General features: G+C 33.4%; 1 protein-coding gene across 1 annotated transcript; it reads left to right on the top strand.

Annotated features, from left to right (window-relative positions):
* The first annotated feature begins 10,145 nt into the window (after positions 1 to 10,145).
* On the top strand, positions 10,146 to 21,626 carry LOC139497962 (mucin-5AC-like). The gene is made up of 5 exons (XM_071286214.1): positions 10,146 to 10,526; positions 16,853 to 17,248; positions 18,525 to 18,707; positions 19,750 to 19,825; positions 21,452 to 21,626. Exons 1-5 carry the CDS (start codon positions 10,190 to 10,192, stop codon positions 21,504 to 21,506), a joined length of 1,047 nt encoding a protein of 348 aa, XP_071142315.1. The 5' UTR covers positions 10,146 to 10,189; the 3' UTR covers positions 21,507 to 21,626.
* The last annotated feature ends 211 nt before the right edge of the window (positions 21,627 to 21,837 follow it).

The following is a 21,837-nucleotide window of genomic DNA, read 5'->3' as shown; positions in this document are numbered from 1 at the left end:
TATGAATGTAGATATATTAGAATGTGATCTGTGTTATACATGTTTTTATGGTACGACAGCCTTAGTAGGACATCTATGTAGGATGATAAGCTAGATGAATATAAGAACTACACGGACAATAACAGTTAAGGGCCAACTATTTGAAATTCTAGAGAAGGGATTTTGATTTATTGGTGTTAAACTCTACTTTCAGCACTCATGATTTGGCCAGTGGTCAGTTTAAATCATTAGATGAGGTCTGAAGAAGGAAAGAGGGCATTATTGATCATTTGTATAAGACGCTAAACATGCCTATTTTTCAACTCTTAGCAGGCAACCGTATTCATATACGAAATACTCCTGTCCCCACCCAAACCGAAGTTATTAAATATCAGATGATTTTCTCTTATTTAACACAACTTTAAATTGATGCTAGTTTTTTAAACGCACAGTGACACATATTTCATGCATATTCAGGAAACACGAGATTAAACGTCAGATATATATATATATAATATATATAAAAACGAAGAGATGTGTGATTATTGATTATATGGCAACTATCCACCGGAGTTCAAATATGAAGTGGATGTAAGCAATTACAGGCAGCCGTAAGGCTTTCAATAATGACAAAATTTGATACTGTTAAGCCGTTAATAAAAGTCCATGAAAAGTGTGAAACTATTCAAACGAATAAACTAACGGTTTAATTATACATAACAAATCCATTAAAAAAAATATCGAAAATGAGTTTAGTTTAAACATATTTATTTATAGTGGATTGGGAAACAAGTTTTTGCAACTTATATTAATCCCTTTCTACTTTGCGGGTGCGAGTGCTGCCTTGTAGCGGCATTAACCTGCTCTTTTTCGAAATCTACAAGGGTGTATTTAACGTGCAAGAGATATGGCTCTCTCTTAACAAGGGTCAGCCATGTATCTTCCCCGTCCGACGGACTATCCTCGTTTCCTCAAGACCATACTCGCAAATGGTGATCAAGGGAGAGTTGAAAATTAAGTCCTTGAAATTTTCATCCCAGACGGGAATCGAACCAGGAACCTTTGTGTTAGTAGTTCGATGCACTAACCACTACACCACGGCTCTCTGTAAAATGACTTGAGACATGAACCAACGACAACCACTAAACTGCAGGCTCCTAGCTGACTTGGGACAGGTTCATAAAGAATATGGCAGGGGTTGATATTAAAACGAAGATGTGGTATGATTGCCAATGAGACAATTTCTCACGAGAGACTAAATAACGCTGAAATTAACAGCCATATATCACCATATGCTCTTCAACAATAAACATAATAAAATTGAGAAAGGACATGGGGAATGTGTCTAAGAGACAACATTTCACATACTCAGCTATAAAAGGCCCCGAAATCACTAGAAGAAAACTAACAGCCTAATTAATGTACAAAATAATGAACGAAAAACAAGTAAGTAACACAGCAACAAACAATAACCAATGACTTACAGGCTCCTTACTTGGGACATGCATATAGTGTTTTACATACATAATTTGGCGGGGATAAGCATGTAAGCCGCGGATCCCAACCATCCCCTAACCTAGTACAGTGGTTTAACAGCACAACAGCTTGTTTGTGAGCGCTCAACTCTCCGCGAAACTGAAACAGTAGTGTAGCAGTACAATATAAAAACAACCTGCACAAATCAGTTGCAATTAGATTATCTCAAAATATCGGTCGAGACAAACACAAAAAAAAACCAGCAAACTAGAAATAAGACAATAGAGTATTGAATTAAGAGTATTTGCAATTACTGGTAATGTGTTCAAAACTAGTTGCAACTAGTACTGAGATAAATCTTGTTCTCCCAGAATGAAGTATCAATCAGTACACAACCAACTGGTCCAAGGACACAGTTATCGTCCTTTGGTTTTCGTTGTCTATAGTCCCTAGTGTAAACAGTGTATAACTTGCATGTTTTATTTGATACACTTTCCCAATTTATTTCTTGATATTAAATGCATGAAATATTAAGTAGGGGGGTGTATTTACATGTTAAAAAAAATTGGGTGCTGAATCTTTATGTTAAGTAGTGATTTGGTCCAGTTCAAAACTCAAATTTTATCACGTCTGACGCTGTCAAACTGAATTTAACACCCCCTTAACACAGAATTGTCAATATTTTGAGTTAGAGCAGGTACAAATGTAGAAGTTTCTATAATTTTGATATCATTTGTCTCACTGGTAGTACACTACACTGTAAAAATCTTTTTGAGAAAGAGCAGGTGCGATTTTTTTTAATTTGAATTTATTGTCTAAAAGAAATGCACTACGAAATAACTGTGTTCTCGGGCCCACTGATTTATTTATTAAGAAGCGTCTGGTATACCTTGTATACCTACATATAGATCCATATACAATGAAGGTTGTTGAAAAATGGTAGTCTGAAGGTTTTGACCATCAGAATTGTTCATTAGAAATAATAGTTAGGACCAGAAGATGATCTTCAAGGTGCACCATAGAAAAACGATATTTAGAACTTAATTCCAGATATCTTAGCTTTATACAAAAAATTCCAGTTCGGTTACTTTTTAAAAAAATGTATAGATTGAGATGTACTTTTTGATCAATCATATTCCAGACAAACATTGACGATTTTTCGTGCAGTTTAAGATTATTCTTAAAAATCAAATAGCGGGAGATTAAGCCTGGTTTGTTTAGAAAAATTGAGATATAGGAAAGCACAAAGAAAATTGTAACAAACAGAGCACACTTTTACAGTCATGCATGTCTACGGGATGTATCTTAATTTTCTAAAAAAAAAAAAAAAAGAAGTCATCGAAAACTTAATTTATGTCATCCAACATAACAAAAATCTGCTATATTCGACGTCAAATTTTTTTTTTATTTTACTCTTCACCAGAAGACATTCTGGAGATGTGCAGAAGAGACCAATACAACACGCCCCAGACGAAAACTTCAGTTTCCATTTTGCACTATTAACATCTGTTTGGTAAAACAAAAATAATTTGGACCATGATATAACCAACAATGATGAAATGGCCATATCATTGATATAAACAATTTAGTTGAATAAGAAGTAAAGAAATGAAAAAAGGTTCCTACTGTTTATGAATCAAAATGATTAATATAAGTTATTGACTTCAAATAGTTGTTGTGTCAATGTGGTTCAAATCGCCTACACGCTGCGCATTGGGTATGGTGGTGTACGTTCGAGTCCCATCAAATCCAATTGTTTTTCATCGTTTCGTAATTTTTTACATTTGTCGTTTAAAATCACATTATCATGATATTGTAAAGACACTTTAGCAACAAAAAATAAAAAAAATGTGCTAACAATATTTCAGTTTTATTAAGGTTGAGCTGGTAATTCAGTGTTGAAATGTATAGTTTATGAAATTGTGATCTTTATTCATATATTATATGTATACTAGTACGTAATATGTCCCACCTTCTTGTGTTTTTATCAGCCGAATACATTAAAGTACACACAAACGCATTTTTGGATATTCAAGTTAAAAGAAAAATAAATAAGGCCGTTAGTTTTCTCGTTTAATTGTTTTACATTGTCGGGGCCTTTTATAGCTGACTATGCGGTATGGACTTTGCTCATTGTTGGAGGCCGTTTGGTGACCTATAGTTGATAATGTCTGTGTTATTTTGGTCTCTTGTGGACATTTGTCTCAATGGCAATCATACCATATCTTCTTTTAACTGTACATTTTCTCTGGTGAAAAATTTCTATAATTTGGTCATACATAGAACGAATGTTAACTTGTTGTTACCATAGCAACTATTGTATTGATGTTAAATAGTTAAACTTTAAATTAGTTTTGTTCTTCATTGTATTAATACAATGGTTCACTAGTAATAATGTATTCACGTTGATTATTTAAGGTGTAATCTATTGTAAAATGTACACAATACATAAAAAAAGGATAAAATACGTAAAAATCTGATATTTAAGCTTAGTCGGCCTACCATTTTTACGACGTCATAACCAGAAAACCGCAAGAGATAACTATAAAATTTTTGGTGTTTTATAAGCTCCATATCATAGCCCCTTCTCCTTTCTTTGTAATGACAGATTCATCGTTTTGAATTCTTTTTATTGTTGACTAGTATAGTAAATCGTTTGGAAAGTAAGAATATCAGGCATCAGTAATCACGTGATCACTGCGTCAATGAATTGATTGAACATTCCATTTTCAGAATATGACAGTTGTTATCCATTCGTTTGAAGTGTTCGAGCTTATGATTTTGCCATTTCAATATAGGAACTTTCCTTTTTGAATTTTCTTCGGAGATCGGTATTTTGGTTATTTTACTTTTCATTTCCTACATTATACATGTTATAATGACAATTGGATTTTATTTATTTTCAATTGTATTGATCATATAATATTAAGAAGAAGAAAACAAGACAATAGAAAAGCGCTAAAGAAGGTGGCGAAACAAAAGCATTACAATGATGACTAGAATCCAGTTTAAAAATTAGCTTTTTGTGCATATCTTGATTTTGAACTTGCTATTTTCACATAGATTCATACAAGGGGGTACTTTTTCTGATCGAAAATTGTTCGAAGCTGACATATTGTTATCTATAAACAATTGTGGACCGAGAATGTGTGTTGGATATTGTTTTATACATTCTGGATGTGTTGCAATACATTATAATGCTAAACATTTGGTGTGTCATTTGTTGGCAAGAGCTGTTATTTGTAACAACAGGAAGGAATGGAAAAGAAAAAGGTTCTTGTTTGCAGACATTAAAGATTGGACTATGGTCAGACAATCTTTCTTTTTAACAACTATTTTCCGAGGCAATTAGGGACGAAATAAAAAAATTCAATGAAGGATAAAAAAAACTTAATTCGAATAGTTTGGGGGTGGGAGTCAAATTTCCTGCAAGTTTTTTTTAATTGACATCGATTTTATATATATCCTTATTGGTCAATCAATTTTTCCCAAATTAAGTTAATATAGGGGGTAGGGGGGTCAGTGAAAAAACTATATGAACTAAGTTTTTTATCCTACATTTAACTTTTGATGTAGTCCCTTAATTGTCTTGTATAATTTATGGTATTTTATATTATATTGACAAATTCATTTATCTCATTCATCTGTTATTGAACAATTGTAAGAATGTTTTCGTTTTGACAACTTTTTCCTGGGGCAATAGCTTTCAACCTGGTTTGTAGGACGACAGTTTATGTTGGCCTAATCCATGTAACATTCACCAGAAATGTGTCATAGTAGACCAAATATATCCGATTTGTGTCCGTTTCCAACCGACTATTGCGCATATACCGGAAACAGAAGCAATCACCACTAACACCACAGTAATTTCTAGAACTAGTACAGAACCGGAAACTAACACAGACGCGGGTAGTACCAGTACAGAAATACTCAGTACCAGTAACACTCCTAGTGTTACCAATACATCACAAGACGAACTGGTGACTTATATTAAATGTAGTGAGTCTAGGAGCAACGATGACGACGCGAATGAGGCCGACATCATTATAAACAATGATACGACTGACAACTCCATCATGGCTGCGACAAATGTAACAACGTCTGGGATTGCGGAGATCACCATTACTAATAATGGTACACTTGAAACAGAAACGACTACTGGATAGACTTATGATGTGACAGAAACAAACAATGGTATATATAAACAAAACACTGTAACTGTCTTTTGTAATCAGAACGATCGCGTCCCTTTATACTTTTATGCTGGATGTCGAAAAGGTCAAATTCTTCACGCGCGACTAAGAATGAATAGTAGTTCTTTAAACTGTCACCTGTTTCCAAGAAAATTAGTGTCTTTCCCTAAATGTCGCTGTGGTGACTTAGAAACTAGCTCACATTTTTATTATTTTACCCATTTTACTCCAAAGACAAAACAAGAACTATAATATCATTTGGAACCCTAAAATTAACGGTACCAATGGACACCGAATTTCTATTAAATGGCTAAAATACAATTTCAAACGAAGAAAACATTAGTTTATTTCTCATGGTACAAAGGTTCATTATCAAAACTAAAAGGTTTATAAATTAATGATTCACAGAATAAACCTGTAAGTATTTCGTCTTATCTGTTGCATTTTTCTTTACTTTTCAGTTCATTATGTAACTCAACTGACATTATCAATATTTTTATTATGTAACAGAGCATGCAGTTTTGATTTATTTGTGTATCATGTATTTAAAAGAGGGACGAAAGATACCAAAGGGACAGTCAAACTCATAAATCTAAAACAAACTGACAACGCCATGGCTAAAAATGAAAAAGACAAACAGAAAAACAATAGTACACATGACACAACATAGAAAACTAAAGAATAAACAACACGATACCCACCAAAAAACTAGGGGTGATCTCAGATGCTCCGGAAGGGTAAGCAGATCCTGCTCCACATGTGGCACCCGTCGTGTTGCTTAAATAATTTTTCAAGGAGCCAGATTAATATAAGGTATAGAACCACTAATTCAGGCCCGGTCAGAAAGAACATACAAGAAAGTAGTACATATTTTAAACAAAGTAGTTCCTACGCATACCTGTATCTTTGTCAATAGCGGGTATATTTGGTTAATTGTGGTATTTAATGAAAGCTTGGGGACTTGGGATCACTGTACAAACCTTGTTGAAAGATCTATTTGAATAATAAAGAAGTATATGAAATTTTGATAGAAGGGCACATTTGACCGGTTGTTCAGATCAGACATTCCTGTTTTTGTACTATCAAACTTCAGGGAACCAGAACGCTCTAATATGCAATTAAAGGTATGTTGATTTTTGCAGCACAAGTCAGGATAAGGTACAGTTTTGATAAGAAATATCTGACACTTTATTTGAACTTAGAACAAAGTAGCCATAATTTCTTGAAATGGCAGAATTTAACATAGAAAGCAATGGGGCTATAGATTAGTTGCTTTATACCATTAGCAATTGTTGTTTATTTCTGAATCCCTATTGTGAATGTCTTTATAATTTTACTTATATTTTTCATAATAAAATATTGTTTACACTAACTGTCTTTCAGTATCTAAGACAGGTCTTATACAAAGTTATATAAAAATTTCTTATAATTACATTGTATTGCTACTGTATATATATATTTAAGATATAACTGTAATATTTTTTCTGTCTATGAAGAAATAACATAAAAAATGTGGTGCACACTGAATAACGAGCGTAGCGGGTTAAATAGTGTGCACCACATTTTTTATGTTATTTTGAATAGACTGAAAAAAATATTACAGTTATTTCTTATAATTTAATTCCAAATTCCAATGAAACCGGCATAAATCATTGAAAAAAAACGTTGATGACGTCATGGTCACATGACAAAATTGTGTCTATGATATGATAAACAAAACGACGTCAGCCAATCGGAAGACGCGTTACATCCAAAATTAAATTATATATCCGTATTTACTATTATATAGTTCCACAAATATAATGTAAAGAAATTACAAAAAAGACAATCGTTTATAACAGAATGAGACATTGTAGGACGACACAACAGTTCAATCAATTTTTATCTGTAATACTTCTATCAGAGAAGAATGATCAATCTTTTAAAAAGATAATCTATAAGGCCCTCTTACCTGGTAGTTACCATGATACACTATAATATATAAGGCCCTCTTACCTGGTAGTTACCATGATACACTATAATCTATAAGGCCCTCTCACCTGGTAGTTACCATGATACACTATAATCTATAAGGCCCTCTTACCTGGTAGTTACCATGATACACTATAATCTATAAGGCCCTCTTACCTGGTAGTTACCATGATACACTATAATCTATAAGGCCCTCTCACCTGGTAGTTACCATGATACACTACACCATAGAGTAGTTGATTGTATTATTTTGTCTAATAGATCTTCCACTCATACAGATCCTGAACATTTGGATTATTCTTTTAATGAACAACACGTTAAACAAATTTGTAGTTGAATCCTATTAATTTCGTTAATTAAAATTGTATACTATGTTTTGATTCATTTGAATATATAAAAAAAAATTGCTATCGATTTCTCTCTCCCCACCCCCGCCCCCCCCCCCCCCCCCCCCCCCCCCCCCCCCACTGTACTGCTACCAAATTGTTTAGAATTTTTTCTTATATTTTCAAAACTATAATCAATGAATCTTGTTCGTCAAATCACTACTTCATGTCGATTTGTCGTGCAGTGAACAATAATCCCGGTCTAAGAAAATAGATTATAAAATATTCCCCTATACTTAGTATTGATAATTATATATATTTCTACTGTCATTAAAATATGGCCAGTAAGCAACATCATTAAAATTTTTAATTGTTTGAAAATATCTCAAATGGTTCTATTCCATTATCATAGATATCTTCTTGTTAAACCATTTTTAAAAGAGCAAAAAATCAGTTTACATCATTTTCCATAATCAATCTCATTGTCTACTTCAAATATTTTCTCGAATGTTACAAAACATTTAGACGTCATGAATATGATGATAATGGTGGTCATAATGATTTGGTGTGTAACGTCCATTGGCAAATATTATTACACATGAGGACGAGATGCTTGTTTATGTGATATATATATGCTTTGTAAAAGACAAACACGATGAGCCGAATTTTGAACAGATAGTTTACACAGGATAAGTCCATTCGTCTCAACTCGGCCTTTTCCGTACCCTCAGAAGGAGAGTAGCGGATTCTACCGAGTATTGCCGAATTAGGATAATTCCACAGGAAGACATGTCACATTACCCAGACATATTATTCTGACTATAGATTACCTTAACCGTATTTGGCACAACATTTTGGAATTTTGGATCCTTAATGCTCTTCAACTTTGTACTTGTTTGGCTTTATGAATATTTTGATATGAGCGTCACTGATGAGTCTTATGTAGACGAAACGCGCGTCTGGCATTTTAAATTATAATCCTGGTACCTTTGATAACTATATATTGACCAAACTTTACTCTCATTCCCGAATGCTGCCTGGTTATAGTTGAATTTGTGAAAATTGCCCCTCGAGCATGAAGCAAGCATTCCTTTGAAATTTAATTTCGAATATTATAAAAGCAAATTTAGATAAAATAATATCATTTTTGTTCATGTCAGAAACACATATACATGTAGTAGTATTCAACATATGTATCTGATTAAAGTCCATACATAAGTATAATAAAAAAAAAATATCGACGAGGAAGGGTCTAAATATTATTTTTGATATTTCAAAGTCCTCCGAAAAAAATCTCAGTGCTAAATAAGCAATCAGTTCTTTATTCTAATGGTAGAACATTGTTTGTTGGTGCCACTTTAATACTGTATTTACGCGTTTTTATTTAGGGGACATATTTTAAGTCTTGATGACATCCAAATTGATATTTATTTCAATTAGGTCCTTGCCTTCAAAATGATCTAGATTTTTTATTCCATTAATTGATGATACAGCGTGGATATTTGTTTTATTAACTTCTAAATGTATACAATAAATCTAAACGCTTATCTCCTTTGACAGATTTGAATTGTTAAAGCTTCGCAACAAATCATGAACTCGTTGTTGTAAAAGTAATATCTTTTGAAACTACATCGCATTTAAAACAGCCGTTGAAGGTGAATTATCTGTTTTAGGATAAACTCAACTAAATAAGATTTCCCCCATAATAACTCTCTTGCAAACAGAATTAACTGGGAACGACGGGTCATCAAAGCCAGTATAAAGATAAGTGTACCTTCAAGTCATAATTGATATTGCAAATCTTAAAATGCAAAATTGTTATTACTCGTAATTGCTTAAATGGAATTGCATGATCGGAACACCTTTAAATTCATTATAAGATCGGTTACATAAAAGTCTCGCTTTATAGACCGCCAATCATGGAATTGCTACCCTGAATATTGTTGTTTTATCCAATGAAATGGAAGCTTTAAAGACAATAGAAACTATTGTGGGAACGAATAGCATAAAGTAAAATGATGTCAACTGATAATAAACCTTTTAAAACAATTTTCAAACTTACTGTATTAGAAGGAAAAAGTACAATCACAAAAATACTGAACTCCAAGTAAAATTCTATCGGAAAGTCCTTATCACATGTTTAAATCAAATGACAAAACACATCGAACGATGAAAAGAGGGAATTAAGTGCACACAATCTCTGTTTATAGATGAAAGTGTTTTAACAATATAAAGAGATACAAAATGGGCTTCAGGCTACGATGGTTTTATTTCATTGCTGTATCACACTATTTTCCATTTGTTATGAGCATTGTGTGCAAACCCGGAATGAATTATTGTGAAATTGAAAACTGGGCTTCGTGGGAACCATGCAATTCTACTTGTGGACAAGGGCTGCGAAAAAGACAGAAAATCATTTGTTGTCAAAATGATTTACTTACAAAATGCTTAGAGAGTTGTGGCATAACAAGAAGTTGGTGGCACGACAATGCCACTGAATTCATGTCTTGTGGGACATGTATGATTCAAGGAATATTCCGTCTCTCAAAAAATAATTGCAATTGCAGCTCGGATTTTCGAGGTTTGTGTTTTAATTGTTGAGTATACATTAAGTTTATGATTTTCTCTGTATCTATAACTATCTTGTGGGAACGACATAGTATCCTGAGGGGACGACATAGTATTTTGAAGGAACAACATATTTATTATTCTTTCATGGCCGCATTCTGCCACCGTACATACTCAATCCCCCTTTCAATAAAGTATTTTCTTTTATTTAATGTTCGCGACGAAACGACTAATATTGGTAATATATAGAGACAAGTCCTATAATTCTAATGTGTTTCAATATGTGTATATTGCGGACTTATTTGATCAAATTAGTTATTATACTAGACGACTGTTGATAGCGGTCATTTTATCTAGCGACCAATAAAGATGATGTCTTTAAAAATCAAGCAGAAGGCAAGGAATTAAAATTAAGGCTGTGTGTCTGAAAAACACACATGTGCACAATGTGAATAACATTGATTTACTTTTTTTTTCTTGCAGAAATATAATTCGTTAACTAAAAGACCGTAACTGTTGAAATTGACATTGCAAATCAAGACCTAGAACTAATTTAAAAACTTAAAATTTTAAAATATGGACCTTGTTGCCACATTAATCCCGGAGACCTTAACGTTGCGCAAGATCATGAAGTCCTTAAGTGCACGTTTATAATGCTTGTCTTGATCCAAAACCATATAAAAAGGAGCAGGTCTAGTAAGACCCTTTTTTGGCTCCAATATATAGCAGTTTTACAAAATTGTTAAAATGTTAACTTTTAGTTATTTATTGGTAAGTAAAATGCTTCTGATACATACATAAGGGCATTTTTTGACAATACAATGCACATATATCGGGTACTAGCATCATTAAGTCATGCTAAATTACTGAAATCTTCATATTTTTAGCATTTTAGTTAAATTTTAGACGTTTTCCGTCTTAAATGAAAGTGGCCACATTGGTGTTCATTCTTAATATTGAAATGTAAGTTGTATTTGATGATACTACATAACATATATTGAGGATGAACACGGATGCGGCCACTTTCATTTGTGACAAAAAAAAACATTTGAAAAGTGACTTTTTTTGGCATATTTGAACATTTTGCATATTTAAGCTTGAATTGGAACGTTTTAATGAGTAAAGTTGTTCAAATCTTTCACATAAACAAATTGAATCAACTAAAATAGACACTTAAGTGTTTAAAAAGTGTTCAAAATCTTTTGGTGGATGAACCTGAAAATTTGAGGCCAAAATCGACCCTTACTCCTGTAATATCCTACTTTATCATTATAAGAATTGAGTTATCTTTCTTGGGACACAGACCTATGTAGTTGTACTACATATCTGTTCCGTATCTGTTTTGTATAATACTATGATTATGCTACTTCCTTATTAAATCCATGTGCAAGTCCATTGTCTTTGTCTGAACGCCTAAACCTATAAACTACCAGAATATCACAATGGCGACGAGGTAAAACAAAGAACCTAAGCAAAAAAAAAACCATGGCAGGATCACTCCCACCATATCCAACCTTTGATTATGCCAGTGACAAATCAAACGCAGGTCCCAGATGGGAAAGATGGGTATCACGACTGGAAAATTTGTTTGTTGGCCTTAAAATCGAAAATGAAGAACGCAAACGTGCCCTACTCCTTCACTACGCTGGGGAGAGTGTGTATGACATTTATGATGCAGAAAAGGGGGAAACTGAAGCTTCGTATACTGCCACAAAGCAAGTGCTAACTACGTACTTTGAACCGAAGAAAAATACTCAAATGGAGGTATATAAATTCCGTACACATAAACAAAAAGAAGGACAATCACTTGACGAATTCGTAACAGAACTAAGAAAACTAGCAAAAACATGTGAGTTCACAAACGTTGATAAGGAAATCCTTTCACAAGTTATACAAAATTGCAAGTCTAACAGATTACGCAGGAGAGCTCTGCGAGAGCCAGACAAAACTCTGAATGATATATTAACACTTGGAAGAACGCTTGAAATGGCTGACACTCAAGCTACTAAAATGGAGAGAGAAACAACTGTAAATAAAATTACAAACACAAACAAGACATATCCAAAGACAAATTATAAACAACAAAGAGGTCAACAGGCATCATCATCATATCATAATCCAAATTACTCTAATCGCCCAACTAGACAGACACAATGCAGAAATTGTGGTGGCCAATTTCCTCATAAAAATGGACCGTGCCCAGCAAATGGCAAAACATGCAATGCATGTCACAAACAAAATCACTTTGCTAAAGTATGTCGAGGCAAAAGCAAACAAAATAAATACACAAGAGACAGACGGGTACATGAAATACAGACAGAAACGTCCCAAAGAGAATCATATCAAGCAAGTCTGGATAGTTCAGATGAAGAATATTCATATAGTATTAAAGAGGCAGTATGCTCAATAAAGAAATCACCCTTCACTATGATCAAAGTAAATAACACAACATGTTCAATGATGATAGACACTGGTGCGACAGTCAATATCTTGGATGATAAAACACATAAAAACATTGGCTCTCCAAAACTGAACAAAAATGACATAAAACTTTTGCCTTATGGAGGGGGCAAACCTCTTGAAGTCACAGGAGCATGTGAGCTAGGAGTAGAAACAAAACACAAATATGGTGTACACAAGTTTTACGTAGTGAGAGGTGGACACGGCGCATTGATTGGCTATCCTACTGCATCACAACTAGGACTTGTTAAAATAATTCAACCGATAAGTATACAAGCTCCCGAGAAGAGATATCCTGATGTGTTCAGGGATGAAATTGGAAAATACACAGGTGGTTCAGTAAAACTACATATTGACACTGACATCAGACCGGTTGCGCAAAGAAACAGAAAAACAGCATTTCACATTAGACCAAAGGTAGAGAAGGAAATACAAAAATTACTAGATCAAGACATTATAGAGAAAATAGGGAATACCCCAACACCCTGGGTGTCACCGATTGTAACACCACCAAAGAAAAACCCTGAAGAGATACGTCTGTGTGTAGATATGCGTGAGGCCAACAAGGCCATTATAAGAGAAAGACACTTATTACCGACAGTTGAGGAGCTCATTCATGATTTAAATCACGCTTCAGTCTTTAGTAAACTAGATTTGAGAGCAGGGTATCACCAACTAGAACTACAAGAGCCCTCTAGATATATCACAACATTCAGTACACACATGGGATTATTTAGATATAAGAGACTTAATTTTGGCATCTCTTCAGCATCAGAAATTTTTCAAGAGACAATTAGGTGCGTAATACAAAACGTGCAAAATGCAAAGAACATTTCAGACGATATCATTATATATGGAAAATCTCAAGAAGAGCACGACGAAGCTCTTAACGATACACTACAAGCTCTACAAAGAAACGGGTTAACAGTTAACAAAGCCAAATGCGAGTTTAACAAGAGTAAAGTTACATTTTTTGGAGTCGTATTTTCAAAAGAGGGTATTTCACCAGACCCGAGTAAAGTCAAGGCAGTCAAAGATGCCGCACCACCAACGACAGTTCCAGAACTTCGTAGCTTCCTTGGAATGACAAATTATTCATCTAGATTTATAAGAAACTATGCTTCTATTTGTGAACCATTAAGAAGGTTAACACGACACAACATGGACTGGGAATGGACTCCTGAGCAACAAAACGCATTTGACAATCTTAAAACTGAGCTATCTAGTGAGACAGTAATAACTTATTTCAATCCTTCTCTACAAACAGACATATATGTTGACGCTAGTCCAGTTGGACTTGGAGCAATTATCTCTCAAAATCAAAAGACAATAGCATATGCAAGCAGAGCATTAACAGATGTAGAGTCCAGGTACAGTCAAACAGAAAGAGAGGCACTGGCCATAGTATGGGCCTGTGAACATTTTGACATTTTTATCCGTGGAGCTAAAAATGTAAATATCATAACTGATCATAAGCCGCTAGAGAGGATATGGCAAAAAGCCAAAATACCACTGAGAATAGAACGATGGGGTTTACGTCTGCAACCCTATAAGCTTACAATCAAGTATCAGCCAGGGCGGGATAATCCTGCAGATTACATGTCCCGTCATCCTATTGCTATGTGTAGCAAGACGCGATCACACGAGGAGAAGGTTGCTGAACAATATGTGAACTTTATTGCAAATCAGGCAATTCCAAAAGCAATGTCGCTAAGCGAAGTCAAAGGCGCAAGTTTGACCGATAGAACACTTCAAAAAGCTATTGAATTAACAAGAAATGGAAAGTGGTACGAGTTAAAGAAATTAGATGATCCCAATTTAGATATTCAAGAACTTCAAGTATATCGCAGCATTCAAGATGAACTTGTTGTTCATGATGAAAACATTTTACTTAGAGACAATAGAATTGTTATGCCAATGTCACTTCGTGACCGTGCAGTTAGTCTTGCACACGAAGGCCATCAAGGACTAACAAAGACAAAAGCGTTTATCAGATCAAAAATTTGGTTTCCCGGCATCAACGACAGAGTAGATTCACTCATCAAAGATTGCATAGCATGTCAAGCTCTAACACGTTCTAAGCTAATGGAACCACTCAAAATGTCAGAAATGCCAGGAGAACCATGGACTGCACTAAGCGCAGATTTCTGTGGTCCACTACCGTCTGGAGACTACCTATTTGTGATAACAGACGAATATTCTAGATATCCTGTAGTTGAGATAATAAGATCCATATCAGGTCACACTGTCATACCAGTGTTGGACAAAGTCCTAGCGGCATATGGGATTCCAAAAATACTAAAGACCGACAATGGAAGTCCGTTTAATTCATATGAATTTAGAGAATATGCTGCCAGCATAGGATTTTCACACAGGAGAATCACGCCAAGATGGCCACGGGCTAATGCTCAAGCAGAATCGTTTAACAAACCCATGATGAAAAACATAAAAGCAGCAGAGGTAGAGAGGAAAAGTTGGAAACAATCAATGTATAGATTTTTACGGCAATACCGCAATACTCCACATAGTTCAACAGGAGTAAATCCTTTCAAATTGCTGTTCGGAAGGGAAACAAACACAAAATTACCGAGCATACCAAAAGAAAAACGACCAGAACTAGATGAATATGCACGCCAAAACGATGAAAACGCAAAGACACGAATGAAACATTTAGCTGATCTGAAAAATAAAGCTAAGTCAAATGACATTGAAGAAGGAGACACTGTGTTAATTAGAAATGAAGTTAAGAAGAACAAATTAACACCGATATTTGATCCAAGACCTCAAACCGTCATCAAGAAGAAAGGAACCATGATAACTGTTTCGGACAGCGAAAAGCAAACAACACGCAATGCTTCATTCTTCAAAAGTACAAAACACAGTGCCAAATTCTCCGATCAATTGGATGAAGAAGAAGAACTTGATATTGAAATTCATCCGAAGGAGGAAAACAAAATAAAATCTCCAATTCAAAGTCGTCCAACACGTATCCGAAAACCACCATCATATCTTGAAGATTATGTAAAGTGAGGGGCATAATAATCCCCTAAATATGCATTCAAACAGGATATTGTGATGGGGCATAATAATCCCCTCTTTTAAAAGTGCATAATAGTTATTGTTCATTATAGAAATTTAGTATTAGTTATTCAGAAATAGATTTGCAATGTGTGATGACCAAAACCTGATGAACATTTCAGATGAGATCTACAGAAAAAACTTTCAGACAAACAATACAAACTTGAACATTTGATTGCTTAACTTTTATATTGACATTTAATTATTTCAATAATTACAAATACAACATTAATAGACAATCAATAATATAAATCCGTCCGATATTTATATTTGTTTATATGATCATAATACTCATTGTTTCATTTGCATAATATAGAAGTTCTCATCCATACATTTATTTAAATAATTTTTTTTTTGTGAAAAAGATATATGTCAATCATTTTTCTATTTTTATTTTGTTAAATGATAATCTAGTCACAGAAAAGATTTTCTAGTCATTTTAGAATCTAGTCTTTATTTTTAAATTTTATAATTCTCTTTTGAAATTTATCTTATTATAGATTCATAAATTCAACAAAGGGAGGAATGTAATATCCTACTTTATCATTATAAGAATTGAGTTATCTTTCTTGGGACACAGACCTATGTAGTTGTACTACATATCTGTTCCGTATCTGTTTTGTATAATACTATGATTATGCTACTTCCTTATTAAATCCATGTGCAAGTCCATTGTCTTTGTCTGAACGCCTAAACCTATAAACTACCAGAATATCACAACTCCTTTAACATTGCTAATCGAACAAGTTGTACAATTTAACGGAGCATACTAAAGATAAACGATTTTCTTTGTCTTTATAGATTATGTGATATCTAAAACATCCTTAACACCTTTAACCACGGCGTCCAGGTTTACGAAATTACCAAATCTGAACTCACATAAATGTGTCAGTAGATGGACACCATGGGTGAACAAGGACAAACCTTGGATCAACAAAGACAACATAAATGTCGATATTGGAGAATCAGATCACGAATTTCTGACCCCCGAGGAACTGGAAATATTTTGTCCTAGAGGAAACATAACAAAAGTGGAATGTATGGTTGACAGTGTACATCCCATCCCATACTACAGTACTGGAGAAATTGTAAGGTGTGACAAACACCATGGATTAGTATGTAACAACGCAGATAATTTTCCTGTACCTTGCCATGATTACAAGATTAGATACTATTGTATATGTCCAGTAGAAACAAGTAAGTAGGGCCGTTAAAAAGAATATAATGGTTTGTTCTAACCCTACTAAATATCCAGAAATAGGTGGCTTCTAAAAATCTGTTATTGGCTTGATGTGAAATGTTTTTTTTAATTAGATAGGCATAATTACTTAAAATACATCTCATACTACAATTTGACTTTGTCGAAAAAAGATATGCCTAATTTATACAATACAATTTAAGAAATACATACTTGACAGACGTAAATAGGCAACCACTGAATGACAGGTACTATTTATCACAGATCAGTAAAACACGGGAAAATCAAAAAGTAAATGAAAAATTTTGCTCTGAAAAGTATCTTTTAATCATAAAAAAAGCTTTTGCTACCATCTGATATTTGAATATAGAATCGCAGTTAAAAATAAAATTATTATGGATAAACTAAATACAATACTTAGTTTTTTTTTATCTATAAGTCTTATTATTTTCCGAGGAGAGACCAAACAGTGTTGTTACGTTTCTATATATATATATATATATATATATATATATATATATATATTAGTTTTGAAAAGGAATTCAATTATGGAGAAGACACAAATAGATATGTTATTTCGTTGTCATTTGGTCTATGACCGAGAGAGATTAAAAATTCCGCACAATAATGGACAGCTGCAGTGCCTTCTCAAAATATTTACAAAATATGTCCTCTAAAGCTAATATTTTAGATATAATATTTTAACATTGCCATTAAAGCGGCCGTTTTGGCATGCCACAAAACCAGGTTCAACCCACCATTTTTATCTTAAAATGCCCTGTACCAAGTCAGGGAAATTGCCACTGTTATATTACAGTTCGTTTCTGTGTGTGTTACATTTTAATGTTGTATTTCTGTTGTGTTGTAGTTGACTTATATTTGATGCCTTTCCCTCAGTTTTAGTTTGTAACTTGGATGTGTTTTTTCTCTATTGATTTATGAATTTTGAACAGCAGTATACTACTGTTGCCTTCATTTAAAAGAAGAAAAGGAACTACGTCAAACGACCTTTCAACAGATATTTGTTAACTTCTTCATATAGATACTGGAATACAAAAGGAGAATAAAAATGTGTTCACCTACGACAATGTCGACCTATATTGACAAATGCATGCAGCAAAGTTGGATGGGTATGATGTGTAATGAAAAGTTCAGCTTGTCTAAAAAATCGGCATCGATGTTCTTTTTAGAATTTATGTTTTTTGTATTTTGAAACCTTTCTTTATATTCCTTTATTAACAAAGTATAATGATATACTACATTTTGATTCTGTAGCAAAACCAACGTTTGCAATGAAATCAACTTCCAAAACAACCACCAATATTAAGCCAAAACCAACACAGCATCGGAAAACCTTTCTAGTAACAATACAACCAATTGATTCAACTAGTGACAAACATTTAGTGAAACCGACTGCCACCAAATCCCATCAAGCTTCAACAAAACAGGCGTCACCAAGTAAGTGTTGCATCAAAAAATTTGGTAACGACAGGGGACGAGGACAGCATAAGAACAATTACAGAAAAAAGTGGCATACCTCTTAAACTGTAAATGTAAAAACCATTACATTTGAACGTAACCGCTGTTTTTTTGGGTCCATGACATTGTGTTTAAATATTTAAGGAATGACTGTAATATTTTTTCTGTCTATGAAGAAATAACATAAAAAAATGTGGTGCACACTGAATAACGCGCGGAGCGGGTTATTTAACAGTGTGAACCACATTTTTTATGTTAATTTGAATAGACAGAAAAAATATTGCAGTCATTTCTTATAATTTAATTCTAAATTCTATTTCAAACCGTAGCAAACCTTGAAAAAACGTTGATGACGTCACGGTCACATGACTAAATTATGTCTATGTTCTGATAACAAAATAACGTCAGCCAATCAGAAGACGCGTTACATCCAAAATTAAATTATTGCCAAATGTATCATTTGGAAACCCAGAATTGTAACAACCTAATGGACATAAAATTGAGAATGGAAATAGGGAATGTGTCAAAGAGACAACAACCCGACCATAGCGAAGACAATAGCAGAAGGACACCAACAGGCCTTCAATGTGTATCACTATATTTTCCACCTTATAGGCGAGTTTATAAGAAAACGTTATTACCGCAGTATAGATATACACTATGGTGTCTATAACTGAATCTCAAAGATCAATATCAAGGAATTTGAACATTTCATTTACTCTTAAACAATTTCGATTAAAAATGATGGATCCAAATAAGTTTGACTATTTGATTAAATTCATAAAACTAGGAAGATGTTGTTTTTTCTCAGCTCAGTGTGTCATTTAATACTTTTTGCGCATAAAAAAACTTGCAAAACATAAACAACAGTTTATTTTTAATTTAGATTTATCATTTGGTTTTGGATGCCACTGAACGTTAAGCAACCAACAATCAATAAATTCGGTATTGGTTTATTTTTCTTCAGCAATTATTGTAATACATTTTCGGTTTAATTACACAGTCTTTATTGATTTTGCAGTACAGACGTGGGCTATACTTTTAATAGCTACAGCTTGTTTTGTTTCAATTGTCATATGTTGTTTTTTATGGTGCTGGTAAGTATAATTCTTTAAGCACGTTCCACGATAATTGACAGACAAACAAAACATTTTCCTCCAAAAACAAAGCAAAAATCATTATAGTTCATATATATATGAGCATGGACACTATTGGGATTGTGTTGATGTAACATAGTTTAAATGATTGATTAATTGATTGGTGTTGGCTTTTTCGTGACTGTCTGTTTTTATTGATAGAGTAAGCCGGAATGCCCGGAAAGAACCACCGACTTTCTGACAATACTTATGGGGCTGTGTCAATGAAAGTATTCTAAGATATGTCCTTAGTTTTGGGACCATTTTTTAGGATGGTCTTATGACGTGTCTGAGACATATCTTATGGTGTACTACAAAGTATCTTAGGACTATCATAACTACCGTTGTCCTAGAAACATTCTATCATATTATTTAAATTGATAGAAATACGCAGAATATTAAATGACATATATTTTTATTGTATTTCAGTAAATATGTAAACGGGAGAAGGTTTCATCTTTTATGAAAAATAAATAATGTAATGCTAATAGATACTTCATTATAGACTGTAAAAATTATAAATGCATTTCATAGAACAGCAACACTAAATGGTCATAACACTGTGTTAGAGGCGATATTCGTGTTGTGGTTCCATCCATATAAACTGAAGTTTTGTCCTTAGGTCCATTCGATTTCACTACATGTATTGAATCAGCCTAAGTTTTTTAAAAAAAGTTAAATTTTTTTCTGCAAACCGATATGAAAATGTTTTCCACATTCAAAATTTGGTTAGGTAAAAACAATGTGGCTGATGATGATTGAATTTTCAAGCTTCCAAAAGGGCAGCATGAATTATTTCAAATGAGCGTTATAATATGACATCGATAGACATACTTTTTGGAAAGCTACGAGTAATGCCCATTTCATATGATTCTGTATGAAGAAAAGCAATTTTGATTTTTTAGTTGTCTACAAATTTAAAATAACGAAAAACAGAATATTCTGTTTAATTGTTTAATTCTATTAACAGTATAATAGTTAAATATTGTATAAGTAATTTTTTTATTGACTTTATGCCATATGAGTTGGTTTTCTTTCGACTTAGGACGTCATAACTTTTCGGACTATCCTAAGGCCAACATACTATTTATATATCCTAACTTTAGGACCACTTTCAGGACATATCTTATTTTAAGAGACTTTCGTTAACCCGACTTAGGACTTAGACGTGTCCTAGGACCATCCTAAGACATGTCCTAGTCCTACGACAGCTTCGTTATTACGGGCCAGCTTACTCATCAGACTGTTTTAGAAGCTTGCAACGATAAGGATGATGATTAAAGTATTAATCTCAATGCCTAATATTTAATGTGTTTGTTGCTTGTGTCATTTTCTCTCTTGAAAATTTATTTGTTGACGAAAGGGGAGTAGTACAGTTTAAGAAGAATTGTAGAAAAAAGTTGCATATACCTTTTTTTAAAACTGTCCATTCCAAAACCATCACATTTGAACGTGACCTGTGTTTTCTGGTCCATGACATTGTGTTGAAATATAATTAAATGTATCATTTGAATACTCAAAATTATTATAATAGTCCCAGGTAATAAGAATATACATGAACCAAATTATAACTTGTTTATTTTGTAGTTGCTGTAATAAAGGTGGGAAAAAGAAAATTCAACCAGACATGGATAACACTTAATCATTAACACAAATTGCAAGGTTTACTCTAGTTTTCATGTAGTTTCTAAGTATTACAAGAAATCGTTGCCATTTCCTACTATTGTTATTTTTAAAACTCTTTCTAGGATATGAATAAATTCAGTTTTAAAGCAAACAAATTTATACTTTGTTAGTTTTTTTTTTTAGTTTTTTTATTTTAGGAGGACCCTGTATTGCGATACATAAGAATGTGTTTCAGGATATATATAACAGAAAAAATATCTATCATTTGCTTTACACACATTTTGCACTTTACGATCTTTTTGTTTTTAGGGTTAAGTCTTGCGATCAAACTTTATTTTAAACTCGGG

The sequence above is a fragment of the Mytilus edulis genome, chromosome 12, assembly GCF_963676685.1.
Source record: "Mytilus edulis chromosome 12, xbMytEdul2.2, whole genome shotgun sequence".
NCBI lineage: Eukaryota > Metazoa > Mollusca > Bivalvia > Mytilida > Mytilidae > Mytilus > Mytilus edulis.
This window is presented reverse-complemented; position numbering and strand designations above follow the sequence as displayed.